General features: G+C 62.5%; 1 protein-coding gene across 6 annotated transcripts in view; it reads left to right on the top strand.

The window, feature by feature from the left end:
• Positions 1–14,097, top strand: part of TNS3 (tensin 3) — a 104,435-nt gene that overhangs the window by 63,879 nt on the left and 26,459 nt on the right. For all 6 annotated transcript variants that reach the window (XM_037041059.1, XM_037041056.1, XM_037041060.1 and 3 more), the window contains 7 exons: positions 1,138–1,250; positions 1,505–1,565; positions 2,239–2,314; positions 5,669–5,798; positions 6,056–6,121; positions 6,971–7,075; positions 12,806–14,059. In XM_037041059.1, the coding sequence (XP_036896954.1) occupies positions 1,138–1,250; positions 1,505–1,565; positions 2,239–2,314; positions 5,669–5,798; positions 6,056–6,121; positions 6,971–7,075; positions 12,806–14,059 (1,805 nt within the window). The remainder of the gene's footprint in view (positions 1–1,137; positions 1,251–1,504; positions 1,566–2,238; positions 2,315–5,668; positions 5,799–6,055; positions 6,122–6,970; positions 7,076–12,805; positions 14,060–14,097) is intronic.

Below are 14,097 nucleotides of genomic sequence, written 5' to 3'. Positions count from 1 at the left end.
CAGACTGGGCTCCTCTGGTCAGGAGAGACACCCCTTCCAAGGATTATGGTGGCAACACCAAGGTGGCTGAAGCTCAGCTGAAACCGGTCTCTGCAGCCTGGAGCCCGCAGGTCCCATGGAAATGTCCATGGGCTTGCCAAGCCCAAGGTACCCGGAGATCCAAGGGCTCCTTGCCTTGGTGGCCACAGCCAACCACTCAAGCAGATGACTGCACACCCACGGGGTACACATGCCGGAAGGGCCGAGGAGACCAGGGTTGCCCAGCACCAGAGCAGAGGGGCTGCTGTCTAGGGCAGGGACAGCTCAGGGTCCCCAGTGTCCTGTACTCCCTTCCCTTCACCCAGAACCCCGGAGCTGACAGCCTTGAAGCTTGCAGTGTGTCACTAGGGGGCTAGAGGCCGAGGACAGGTCACCCAGCCACCCCGGGTTGGCACACAGTGGGGCTAAGAAGGCGTGTGGAGCCCTCTGGTGGCCAGGACCCCAGCTGTGGCCAGCCACCTGGTCCCCCCGGGTTTCCATCTGCCTGGCAACTTTGGGAAGTTTCTCCTGTTTGTGCTGAGCGAGCAGAGGGGCTGTTGGCCCAGGACTGTGGAGATGCTGCAGCAGGAATCCAAGGGAAGCCTGCATTGCTTTCTAACCTTTCCCTAAAGGGATGGGCTGACAAGGGGTTTTTGAACTTGACTTTCAGTCTCCTCTCCAGTTAGTCTCAGCAGCCCAGAATGATGGACCCCAGTGTGTGGATTGCAGGCGCAAACCACAGATTTTTCTTGTTTTTAACATAAGTGAGGCTGAGCCTGCCAGTGGCTGGAGGTGGGGCTCGGCCTGGGCCCCATCCTGCCTCTGCTGGGCTCTGCGCAGGCACGGGAGACACAGTGCTGGACCTGCACAGGACGGTGGGCACCACGGGGCTCCCCTCTGTGCGCAGCCAGGCTTGCCCGGAGGAGGAGGGGCAGCCTCAGGGCTTGGGGTGGGGCCGCACCCCATCCGAGGTCCCCACGAGGAAGCGTCCCGGTGCAGCAACGTCTCTCTGGCGCTCGTGTGCACAGGCAGGGCGAACAGTTGGCGTGGACGCGGGAGGCGGCTGGGGCTCAGGAGCGAAGTGCATCCCCTTGGCGCTCAGCTGGCTGTGCTCGGCAGGTACGTCCAGTTCCTGAGCGGGCTGCTGGCGGGGACGGTGAAGATGAACGCCTCACCCCTGTTCCTGCACTTCGTCATCCTGCACGGCACCCCCAACTTCGACGCTGGCGGAGGTGAGTGCCCCACATGGCCGAGTCGGGGTGCTGTCCCTGCGCTGGGCAGGCCTGCTATCCACCCAGAGAGGCCCGGGCCCTCTCCGTCCCTGACTGGACAGAGCCATCTGTGTGGGGCGGGCTGCTTTGCTCATCAGGGGCAGGACAGTGAGGGACGCCAGTGTCCCTTCCGCTGCTGTGCGCTCAGAGGCTGCTTCCCTGCGCTGGACCTCAGCTCGAGGCTCCTATCTCATGCCCCTCCCTCGCTCTCCCAGCGTGCCGGCCCTTCCTCAAGCTGTACCAGGCCATGCAGCCCGTGCACACATCCGGGATCTAGTAAGTGTGTCAGCCTCCTGGGTGGGAGGCGGGCAGCGGTGCGGGCCAGCTCGCCCTCAGGTGGGGTGAGGGGCAAATCGGGGAATCCTGGACCAGCGCCCTGTGGGTGGCCGGGGCCCTGTATCCCAGCCGGGCTTTGCTGCCATCACACTGACCAACAGTGTCCCCGAAGGACGTGGTCCGTGGGGTTGAGGGCGGAGGGAGCCACATGCCATGTGGAAAGAAACACATCCAGCCCTACAACAGTGTCCTTTACGGTGGGCCTTTCACTCCTTCGCATTTCAGAACTTGTATGAGTTTCTTGGCTTTTTCGGCATTGGGCCACTAAGCATTTTATGGACAATAATGGAAAATGAGCAAAAGTGCAGAGCGTTCTCCCCACCGCATGACCACTTGGAGCCTCTGTCACATTTCTGGACTTACCATGCATGGTCCAGGGTGACAACTGTCCCACCACTGACCACAGAGCCCTCGGCCCAATGGCCGAGCACTAGGCTGGCCCGGCAGCTTTCAATTTTTCCGACCCACTTCCACGGGCGGTCTCAGGAGCTGGACCCCGGGTCGCTCGGGGTGTCCGTATAACTCCCGAGTTTACAGCTCTCGGGGTACTTTTCTGGGAACATGTTATTCCCGTAAACCCTGGGGAACCATAACGACACATCCTGTTCCAAAGCAACATCGGCCCGGAAAACCAGAGTCGGATCTACATTGCCATCGAGCCGGCCCAGCTCCTGAAGGGGGACATCATGGTGAGTGCCCAGCCCTGACCCTCCACCCCGTCGACCAGCAGCACTGCTGGGGTCTGTCCCGGCATCACGTGGTGTGTGCTTGCAGGCCCCTGGGTCCCGCACAGACCCCACTCCTGGGAGCCAAGGCTCCAGTGGCTGGGGAACTGCAGGTGGGTCTGTGGGGCGAGGGGAGCCTGGTGTGCCTGCCCTGGGGGGTGAGCTGCAGAGTCGTGGGTCGGGAGACGGTTCCAGCAAGTCCGAGGAGGACAGGACTGGGGTGGGGTGACTCGGAATCCCAGGGCTGTAGTTCCTCCTGGAAATGACCTTGGAGCTCCACAAGGAAAAACCACCAGGAATGTTCTCTGATGTTGGTAGAGGTCCCAGGGAGAGTGGTGGGGCATGTCCCCTGGGAGGGGTGGGCCTGGTCTGCTAAGCCTCTGAGAGGCAGGACGCTGCTACCCAGACCCTGTCCAGCCGCTCCTGGTGGCCGTGACCTGCCAGCCACACCTGCGCTGCTACCCCAGGTTTGGCGGGTAGCCTGGCGCCACGCCTGGAGCCAGAGGACACAGCGCTGGGAAGGCGGCTGGTGCGGAAGGAGGCTCAGGGCCTGTTCTGTGCGAAGGTTCAGATGCTCAGCCTCTCATTTCTCATCAAGGACTTGGCAACAGTTCTGCCTCGGAAAAGATCTCCAGCTGCAGGCGAGGCTTCTGGAGCTCCGCCCGACGCTGCAGGGCCCTGGTCCCCTCTGTGCCATGTTGGCATGGCGCCGGGCTCAGGGTGGGCAGTGGCCCCAGGGCTGCCTGGTGTCCTTAGTCTCAGGCCTCCCTCTCCTCGAGCCAGTCCTCTCTGGCTTCCCTTTTGTGGCTTTGCTAAGAGTTTGCATTGTGTGCAGGTACTTTTGCTGTGCCCTGACGTGGGGTTCTCTGGGCACAGCCGCGGGAGGTGCAGCCATGTCCACTGTGACCAGCTTGGAAAGTAACAAGGGAGTGGGACTGTGCTGGTTGTCTACCCCTCAGGGCCAGTGGAGGCGTCCCTGCTGGGGGGCAGGGTCGCAGCACCCCACGTGCCCCTGTTGAAGCTCAGCTCTCCCCACGCCCCCTTCCCTGCACACAGGACCCTCCACCTGGGTGAGCCCAGGTGAAGGTCAGCCTGCAGTCTGCCCTCGGGGAGGGCGGGGCTTCAGGTGCTCAGTAAACACGCCAGGGTTATGTAACCCCGGGAGGAATGTGCAGGGCAGGCCCGTTGCAGCCTGGCAGGCATCCAGAGCCCGCTCGCCCGGTAAACACGCCCCATCCTGCGTGCCTGGTCTTGCCGCCCCTGCTGTGGCCACTGCAGCTTGTACTCTAGGCCGAGGGGCTCCTTGACAGGACCCCAGGCAGAGGGCTGCCTTCCCCAGGTGTCTGTGTGAACAAATAGCGCCTTTGTGTGTGGTTTCCCTCCAGGCGCTCATGCGGGACCAGGGCAGCAGCGGGTCCTTCCCTCTGGCTCTGCACTTTGCTCCAAGGCAGATCATTGTAGGGCCCTGGCCGCTCCCAACAAGTCCTGCGCTGTTCTGCACCTCTGTGTGTGCGTCTCTCCCACACTGTCCCCAGTCTCCTGGACCTGGCTGGGCCTCCGCCCCTCCTGCGGTGGCAGCTGGCCTATGGAGGGAGCAGCCCTGGGCGCTCTGAGGCAGGTGGCCCAGGGCTCGTTCCCAGACCTCAACCCCCGCCCCCCCCAGAGTGCTCCTCTGTCACTGATGGAGGTTTGAAGGGAAAATTCCTCTGCACAGCCAGGCTGCCCACGTGCCAGCCTCCGTAAACACCAGATCAGTGTCACCTGAGTCAGAATTCCGTCATATAGGAGCGCAGCCGCTGTATGTGCGTGCGTGTTCACCTGGGGGAAACCGAGGTACAGGGGACACATGGGCCTTGGTCCCCGAGAGCGCAGGGTTTACTCCCGGGCACAGACAGGCGACCTCGTGCTGGAGAGTGAGGCTGGGATGCTGGGATGCTGAGCTACGCTGGGCACCGGTGACAGGCCGGGAGCCCAGGAGCCCAAGGGACCCTGGGAGTGGGGCCCCCCGGGGACTCCTCATGGGGTGACCTAGCGGCAGGAGGGACTCAGCAGGGAAGGGCTGCAGAGCGACGTCCTGCGATGCTGGATCTCCAGGGTCCCTCTTGTGGGACCTGCCCTGGGGCTGCCTCCCTCTCAGCCTGTCATTTTTTTAAAGCCTCTGTTTTCCTTGGTGTTTGTAAAGTTTTGGGAGCTGCGTGGTGACAAGCCTGGACTTCACTTCCTGCTCCTTTTGTTGGCCCTTGGGGCCCCACGTCCCAGACACCAGTGGGGAGCAGGAGGCGTGGAGGCGGGTCCCTTCATCCCGTGCAAATGGGGGCCGGAGGACCTTTGTGTGGGGTCTCCTTTGCAGCATGGGGTGGGGGCCTCGCCGAACAGGGGCCCTGTGGGGCGAGAGGCACCCAGAGGGTGAGAGGCGAGCAAGCGGGAGTCGTCGCACCTCTGCCAAACCCCTGTTCTGTGGTTGTGGGCACCCTGGATCGGGGCCCCAGCCGGGCCCCTGTGTAGGTCCTTGGTGACGGCTCCCACATTCATCACCATGGGGAGCCCCCATCCGTCCGAGTCCTGGCCGATGGCCCAGAGGTAGGCCCCTGGGAACGGCCCCTCTCACGGACCTGTGTGACCGCGCAGCATCGTAAGCCAGTTTCTCCAGGGCGAGTCTTTTAGGGAGGTCACTGCTTCTGAAAGCCCCTGGCCCCTCCTCCTGTCCCCCACCAGGGAGGGTGCCCCCAACACACTCTGCTCGGCTGGGACAGGGACCCCCAGGGACCCCTGGGGGCCCCAGAAGGGGCCAGAATTCAACTGCATCCCACGAAGCCTGGCCGGCCTCCCTACCTCTCTGCCCCACCCTCAGCTGTTGTCCTCTCTCTCTCTCTCTCTCTCTGTTTCTCTCTCTCCCCCTACCCCGTCTGTCCCTAAATCGTAGCACGCAAAAGCACGCAGCTTGGTACAGGCGGTCACGGCCACCCATTTCTCCTGTGAAAGACAGGCCCTAGGTCTGAACAGGGGACAGAATATTGTCCTCGCAGTCCGCTGTTCAGGTTTAGCGAAGAGCCACAGGGTTCCGTTCGGCACTCGTTCCCCAAGGAGACCCCCTTCCCACTGTGGTCTGTAGCGTTGGCGTGGCCCGTCAGGGGGGCTGCAGACTGTGACATCGGGCACGGCCACGGACCAGCAGCAAGGGGCACCGCCATTCTGGCCTGGCCCGCTCCAGTTACGCAGTCCCAGCAGCCCCTGCTCTGAGAGCCGTCCTGTGTGCCCCCCTCGGAGTCACCCCGAGGAGGGGCCGTCCCCGCAGCTGTCACCTTGCCTTTGCTGCAGGTGAAATGCTACCACAAGAAGTACCGCTCTGCCACCAGGGACGTCGTGTTCCGGCTGCAGTTCCACACGGGGGCCGTGCAGGGCCACCACCTCGTGTTCGGGAAGGAGGACTTGGATGGTGCCTGCAGTGGTGAGGGCCTCCCATGAGTCCCTCTACTTCCTACCTGCCCCCACCCCCCCGCCTGCCCTGCTCCTTACCCAGGGGACAAAAATGATGACCCATCTCAGGGAAGACTAACAGTCGATCCAGCAAAAAAACTTGCTAGAGGGACAGTGAACCACCGACATTTCTCTGCATAGGGATGCTGTCAGCCCACAGGGACACTGTCTGTCCCTGCTATGGTGGCTCCTCGCCTCCTCAAGGGCTGACAGGGACTTCTGTTGCAGATGGCCGCTTTCCTGCCAACGGGAAGGTGGAGTTGGTGTTCTCAGCCACCCCCGAGCGGATTCCAGGTGGGTCTGGGTGGACGCTGGCCCAGGTGGTGGCAGTGTGTCAAGGGCTCTGTCCTGTCTCCCGCCTTCACCCAGGATTGGAAGTTTTCCACCACAGGGTGGGGAGGACGGGGCCAGGCCTTCATCCCTGAAGTTGTGTCCCTCCTTCTCGGGGACAAGACGCCAAATGTTTATTCTTCTGCTTAATGAACAGTCGGATGTGCCTAAAGAATGTTAGAAGTTCTGTAGTCTGCAAACATTCGTGTTTAAAATAGGTTCTCCTTTTTTCTGAAAACACTTTGAGAGAGGCATTGGTCCTTTATCATTGAGGCTTGTGGCTCATTTCTGCCACCGGAATCCCTGTGCGTGAACATTCTAACTTGAGGTTTTTTCCTTAAGATTTTATTTATTTATTTTGAGAGAGCTGGGGAGGGAGGGAGAAAGGAGGGAGAGAATCATCGATGTGATGGGTTGCCTCTCGTGTGCCCCCTACTGGGGACCTGGCCTACAACCCAGGCAAGTGCCCTGACTAGGAATCAAACTGTCAGACTTTTGGTTCACAGATCGGTGCTCAATCCACTGAGCCATGCCAGCCAGGGTCTGACTCAGTTTTCCTCACTGTGTGAAATAAGCTTGGAGTCACGAGAGGCAGGCGGTTAAGTGCCAGGTTCCTGGGCTCCGAGCTACCCCAAGGCTGGGCAGGCTCTTGGAACGATGGCGGGTGCTGCTGTGGGGATGTGGCCCTCAGAGCCCCGAGCCCTGTGGCAGAGGGAGGGCCGCACTCGCCTTTCAGGCTCCTGGTGCTCAGCAATGAGCACACGCCTCCGGCTGGGCCAGACTGACACCTCGTGTCCCCCGTCCCCCGTGCAGGCTGCGAGCATCTGCGCAATGACTGCGGGGTGAGCGTGGACTTCAACACAGCCGATCCGCTGATCCGCTGGGACTCCTACGAGAACCTGAGTGCTGACCGGGAAGGTGTGTCGGGCTGTCTTGCCTCAGTGGCGTGTCTGTACCAGAAGTGTCCCCACAGTGCCAGGAACCCCACTGTCTCTCTGGAGGGGTGGCGCCCTGCCCTGGGAGTCTGTGGTGCTCCTGAGACCAGGCCTGGGGCGTGGGGGCCAGTCCAGCTCTTGGCAGAGCTGTCATGGGTGGTGGCCGGTCAGTGAAGCTGTCATCTGGGAGCTTCCCTGCCCAATGTTACAGCTGCTCCTTGCTAGTAGGGACTGGCTCCTGCCTCCCATCCCCTCCTATTGCCCCAGCCCCCAGGCGTCGGGTCCGGCCAGCCCCCTGGGCGGCAGGCGTTTGTTTGGCCTTTCATCTGTCTGCCTGTCACCCTGCAGTCCTGGTGTTTCGGCTGCCTCACGTCTGTTTCTGGAAGTCCCTCCTGCCGAGGCCCCTGCTCTGCTAGCCCTTGGAGCCCACGGTCTGGCTCGGCCACCGTGAAGGAGGGGGCGCTGCAGGCTGCCAGCGGTGGGTGCTCACCGCGCCTCCAGGCCAGTGAGATCTCCAGTGGTCCCTCTCTTCCCCAATGGGAGGGAGAGACAGTCAGCACACCTCTGTCCCCCAAACTCCCTCCCAACATCACGTAGCCAGGATCCCGTGTCTGAGGGGCAGCAACCACACCCATCTCTGAGGTTCATGGGCTTCCAGCAACTGGAAGGGACAACGGTGGCCCACACTGGGGGCACCCATGGTGCATTCCAGCTCATCATTCCTCCTGGGCTTCTGGCAGCATTTTTGAGGACAAGGACGGTCCAGGCCAGCATGGGTGTGGCTTCTAGGTGCTGTGTGAACTCTCTGTGTGGTCACCTGCCCGCCTCTTAAACGCCCAGGTCCTTGAGCACACTGGGTCCCAGCAGAGGGTCCCCAAAGCGCACATGATCTGTCCTGCATTCTCACTGTCACTGTCACAGCCACCTTCACGGCCGCCCAGGCCCTGCAGACCCTCAGCTTTGTTGAGCTCTGGGCCACCACCTCCCAGCACAAGGCACCCTGTGTCCCTCCATGGAAGATGTCTCCTTCCAAATCCCTTCCCCTGACTCCTCACACTCCTCACCCCTGGAGGTGTGAGGCCAAGTGGTTTGGTGAGCCCCTTCCCAGTACCCTTAGCTGTCTCCTTAGCTGGCCAATGGCCCCCAGTTTGGGTCCTTGCACAAGGGCACAGGGGCACCTCTGCCCCAGAGGCCAAGCCCCAGCAGGCCTGACTAGGGCAGACACTGCCTTTCTCTGCCCACCTCCACCCCTGCTGTGGCCGAGGCCCCTGGCTCTCCCAAACCCATGCCTTACTGGGTGGGGTCCTGCAGCTGCCCTGTGTCCTGCCCTTCACCACTCTCACGTCCCTCCTGGCAGGGACACTCACTGGGGACGCTGGCTGAGCTTCCTGCTGTGTCCTCTATGGAGACCCTTCCTGTCCCTTCCTGTGGGAGGCAGGCTGCGGGCTCCTCACTGCAGGTACACTTCCACCAAGTCCAGCGCAGCCTTCCTGGCAGTGTCCACAGCACTGGAAGGCACCGACGTTGATTAAACATTTGATACTTGAAGCCAGAAGCCCAAGCACGATGAGCCAGGACACATGTGCCCCCACCGTGTGCCCTCCTCCCCCTGAGGCAGGTGCATGGTCCTCTGCCCTCTTGTCTGTCACCAGGACAGGCCTGTCACACATCCTTTCTGTGGAAGGTGTGCAGGGCATTGAAGATGCAAGACTCCTGGGGCAGGGGGGATGTGGCCACAAGTTGAGGGAAAAGGGAGGTGTAAAGAGGTTATGCAGGAAACACCGAGCGCCACTCGTCCAGACGACAGCCCCGAGAAGCGTGAAGGGCCCAGCAGCAGGGGGAGGAGGCAGACAGGCCCCGCCAGGGCTCTGAGCACACAGTGGACACAGTCGCTGTGGCCTGTGGACCGAGTGGGCTGGACGCCTGGCTGCCGGCTCTGCCCCAGGGGTCCTTTCTCCTCCTCCTGGGCCTCTGAGTCCAGACTCTAGCAAACCTGGCAGCAGCAAGCCCCACCCCTGTGTTTACACCACGCTGGCCTTTTTGGCGGAGTCCTCATCCCCTGCTCCCAGCCAACAAGGTCCTCCACCTTCTGTGCTGTCAGGGGGTGGGGCAGGGTGGGGGGGGGCACACCCAGCCCAGGATGCTTTTTCCTTCCCGCAAAATCTGGTCGCACAGTCCTAGACTGAAGGAGCTTTTGGGTGGTGCAGACAGAAGGTAAGCAGGGGGCATGCCTGTGTGTGCGTGTGTGTGTGTGTGTGTGTGTGGCTTCTGCAAACACAGGAAGAGCTGCGACAGCTGCCAGTCAGAGCTGCACAGCAGACTGAGCTCCCCAAGGGCGGGAGGAATGCTAGGGGCGGGCAGGGCAGGCAGCAGCTGGGCGACTGCAGTCCCAGGCCCCACCAGTGGAAGGAGGGACGCTCAGGCCTGGGGCGGTCAGATCTCAGGCCAGCAGTGCCACTGCCTCTGCTCAGGGGCTGGAATGTTTGACTGAGGCGTGTCCGAAAGGACCGGCTACGCGGTCTGCAGGGCTGGGGCAGTGCCCTGGACGTGTGGGGCAAGGCACAGGAGCCATGCTGGCCACAGTCACGATCGTGTGGGCTGTCTGGGCGGTCACCTCATCCAGGACTAGCTGGCCAGCGCCCATGCTGAATCCCCGCCGAATTCCGGAGCCACGCCCAGGGCCGCTGGGAGCACCCAGAGCTGGGTCCCGCGATGGGGCATGTCCCTGCCAGGGAGCTATCTGCTCCTGCTCAGAACTCCTTGCTCCTCCGCTTCCTTTTTTTCCCCTCCTGGTCTGTGTTCCTCCAAGAATTCAGAGTCTGCTTGTCTCTGGAAAGCATTTGCCAAGAGCGCAGCTCGGCTCCAAAGGTGGAGGTTCTCAGCAGCGCCCCCCTGGCAGGCAGGCGTGCTGGTGCCAGCGCCCCGGGGCCGCCCGCCTGCAGCAGTGCAGGGGGCTCTGCATCCTTCCCTTCCAGCTGGGGCCCCAGCTACGCCCTCATGCGAAGGGAAGCCGCATGCAGCACGGAGGCAGGCGTTTCCAGAACTCCAGGAGGCAGTGGGCTTGTCTGTCGAGGGGTGCAGGCCATGCTCATGCCCTTGGGGACTTAGTGGCTTATCACTGTCTCCCCCCCCAAAAAAAAGAAGAATAAAGAGAAGGTGGAAGAAAGAGCTCCTGTCCTCTTCACCCAGGGTCCAGTGTTGCCGCTTAAAGTCGAGATTCTCAAAAACCCCAGTGCAGGTAGCCCTGGGTTCTCTCTGTGGCGGAATAACTGACCCGAATGCAGGGGGGTCTGTAATTAGCACCAGTGGGGAGGGGCCCAGTGAGAGCAAACTATGTGGTGGCAGAGCCGGATGCGAAGGACAGACGGACTGCATGGTGCCTGGGCCTGGGGCCATCTGAGTCAGCACAGCAGCTCGCAGAACTCGAGGAGTATTTAGAAGTCCATTCCTGTTCCCCAGTGTCTGTGTCCTTGGATGCACACAATGCCCCAGGCAGCCCTTGGGGACAACCCCTGACCAGATGACTTCTCTGTAGATAAGGAAGGTGAAGCACAGTGGATTCAGTAACTCCGACAGGTCAGCCGGCTGTGGCCTGGCTTGGCCACAGCCCAGGTGGATTGTGCCAGAAAAGCCTAGAAGGAGAGTGAAGACATGCAGTCATAAGTCACTCTCGGGTGACAGCTCTAAGCCCCTGAGCCGCCAGAATCTGTGGGACCTGTGGGACCTGTGGTGCCTGGACACCCATCAGAGGCACTGACCTCTTCGCCTTAGACAGTCAAGTTCAGAAAACGAGAACAGAAAAAGGTTGTTTGAAAGGAAAAGGCCAGCACGATTCTGCCTCAAGGGAGGCACACGGGGCCAGGACAGTTGCCCTAAGGACACGGCTGCCGTCCAGGGGTCCGGGCAGGTCCTGGCAGAGGGGTGGGCAGCGCCAGCAGGGCAGGCTCGGTCCCCTTCACGTTTTGTCTGCCATGCATTCGTCCACACAGGTATGCTCTGTGGGGTCAGGGGTGGACAGGTGTGTCTGTACAAAGTGCTGCCAGAGGGCGCAGTCCACCTCCCGTGGGCATCGACTCGTAGGCTCTGCTGCCCTGCAGGGCCTCCAGAGTTGCGGAACAGGCCGCCAGGAACACGCACGGCAGAGGAACAAGGGGCCGTGTGGTCTCTGGCCCAACCCCGGGCCTGGGAGGTCCTGCGCACGGCGGCAGTGGCACAGCTCTGGTTCACCTGGAGCCTTGACTGGCGGCAGCACTCACTCTGCCGAGCGCCCAGTCTCAGGGTTCGGTCTTTGTTCTGCAAGAAGGGCCCTTCCTTCCCCACATTCCCTGCGGGTCCCTGACGCTCACTCTGCTGCCAGGTGGAGTCGGGCCTGTGGGGCTGCGTCCACTTGGAGTGCTTCACTCGGGGGCAGGTGAAGGCATCCCCTCCCTCTCGTCCTGGACACTTCCCCTAGGAGCGAGCGGTTGCGGGCACCCTCTGTGGCCGCGGGGAATTGTGGGGACTGTTCCCGTCCATGCCTCCGCTTGGGAGGACGTTTTGATGCGCTGAGTGGTGTAGCTGGGTGGCCCAGTGATGGAGTCATCTGGAGAGTGTCCACGCGGGGCTGCTCAGGGGATGGCAGTGACCATCAGCGGTTGGCGGGTCATGGCAGAGAAGCAGCCCATCCCACAGTTGGTGGGGGGGGGGCCTCTGGGCGCAGGGGCGCAGGCTGATTGGCACTGATGGTGGAGACAGAGTGCGCAGCTGCCAGCACCCACTTTGGCCCAGGGAAGGGACGGAGAACTGCCACCATCCACCCAGCAGCCACAAAACACCCGGCTCTGCCTGGGACGAGGAGCCCCTTCAGGAGCTGTGGGGACAGCAGGGAACACGAGTGGCATGTGGAAGTCACACACACATAGTCTTCCCAGCAGGAAATCTGTTGGGTTCTCAGGCTCCCCAGCTACGGCTGTGGCCTGTCCTCTGGCTGCCTGTCTGGGCCTGGTACTGTGTGACCCCTTTGGTGGCATGGGGACTGTGATTCCCACAGGGCAGAGACTCTTGTCTGCCCCCCCCCCACTCCCCCACAGAGCAGCAGGAGGAGCCCCGGCCCACAGCTCCCACCTCATGTGCCTCCTTGCCAGTCAGCAGGGGGAGCGTGGCGCGGGGGGCTGGTTCGGTGTCGGAACCCTGCTCCGCTCATGTCGGGCCGCTTCTGGCCTGGAGATGCCACAGTAACAGGAGGACCCAGTGCCCGTCCCTGCCCTTCCTCTTTCTGTGAGTGGCACACTCAGGCGTGAGCAGGTGTGTGTGTCGTCCTGTATCGCTGTTTCAGAAGAACTTGCGCCTGGCCTCAGCAGAGGCGCAGGAGCCATTGAGGGGGTGGAGGGAGGTCCCCCTTGCCTGACCCACATGCGTGGTTCCTTCTCGGGTCCCAGGGGTTTACGTGCTGAGTGAGCTCAGTGTTCAGACCGAGATGGAATCACCCGGGTGCCCTCACGGCACGCAGACCCCAGCGACCGGCTCTGCGTGACACGGTGGGAAGGCCACAGCTGGTCCCAGGAATTGTGTTTGGGCACACAGAATTGGGGGACCCTAGAGGTGTGTTGGCCCCTAATTCCTGTGATTTGTTTGTTATGAAGTAACGTCTTAGTGTTGACAGGGCCAGGCCATCCCAAGGATCCGAAGCCCTGTCACCCTTGACTGACCATCCTCTCCCATCCTCACCCTGCAGTGCCACACACACAGGGCCCAGTCGACGGCAGCCTTTACGCCAAGGTGAGGAAGAAGAGCACCTCGGACCCGAGTGTCCCAGGCGGGGCCCCGGCTGCCCCCACCGCCAGCAGCCCCGACCACAGCGACCACACCCTGTCGGTCAGCAGTGACTCTGGCCACTCCACCGCCTCCGTGAGGACAGACAGGACCGAGGAGCACCTGTCTCTCGGGCCCAAGAGGGGCCTGAGCGCCCAGGAGAAGGCCGAGTTGGATCAGCTGCTCAGCGGCTTTGGCCTAGAAGATTCCGGAAGCCCCCTGAAGGATATGACTGAGGCTCACAGCAAGTTCGGCGGGACGCGCCACGTCGTGCCGGCGCAGGTGCACGTGAACGGAGACGCTGCGCCCAAGGACCGGGAGACGGACATCCTGGACGACGAGGTGCCGGGCCATGACCTGCGCAGCGCAGGCAGCGTCGGGACCCTGTCCTCCTCTGAGGGCCCCCCATCGGCCCCCTCAGGCCCCTTCGCCTGCCCCCAGAGCAGCCACAACTCACTCCTGTCCGAGGGGTTCGGCAGCAGCACTGGGGAAGACCCGCACGGCGCTCTGGCCCCAGACCTGGGCCTCAGTGTGGGGCCCCCGTATGAGCGGGAGACTTTTGGGAGCCGAGAGCCCAAGCACCCGCAGCCGGTGCTTGGGGCACCCTGCGTGTCCACGCAGACGCCGGCCTACGAGCAGAGCGGCTACTCCACGCAGACCTGGGTGCGCCAGCAGCAAATGGTGGCCGCCCACCAGTACGGCTTTGCCCTGGACGGGGAGGCCAGGCTCACTGGCCATGGCCCAGTGGATGGTTCCCGCCTGGTACAGGCCCTTCCCAGGCTCCCGGTCACCCCCACCCAGGGGTCGAGCAGCAGGATGCCCACACAGAGGGGCATAGGCCCTGTGTCACTTCCACCTGACACCCAGCAGCCTTCTCCCAGCAAAGTGTTGAAAGCAAGGTTCCTAGACACCAGCATTGTGAATGGCACAAGCCCTGGGCCTAGCCCAGACCCCTCCCCAGGCTCACCCACTCTGGACATTGACCAGTCCATTGAGCAGCTCAACAGGCTGATCTTGGAGCTGGACCCCACCTTTGAGCCCCTCCCCACCCACTTGAGCACACCAGGCGGCCAGGCCAATGGCCCCGCGACCCTGGACAACGTGGGAGGTGGGCTCCGGGTGAGCAGCCGCCTGCAGGACCAAGGAGAAGACCCCGGCCGGGGCCCCTCGCAGCAAGGTGAGCTGGCGTTTCAGAGGGGCACACCGGCCTGTGCA

Source organism: Sturnira hondurensis, unplaced genomic scaffold, assembly GCF_014824575.4.
Source record: "Sturnira hondurensis isolate 20B ecotype Veracruz unplaced genomic scaffold, ASM1482457v3 Scaffold0002840, whole genome shotgun sequence".
Taxonomy (NCBI): Eukaryota; Metazoa; Chordata; class Mammalia; order Chiroptera; family Phyllostomidae; genus Sturnira; species Sturnira hondurensis.
The sequence above is the reverse complement of the archived record's forward strand: the minus strand, read 5'-3'. Positions and strand labels throughout refer to the sequence as shown.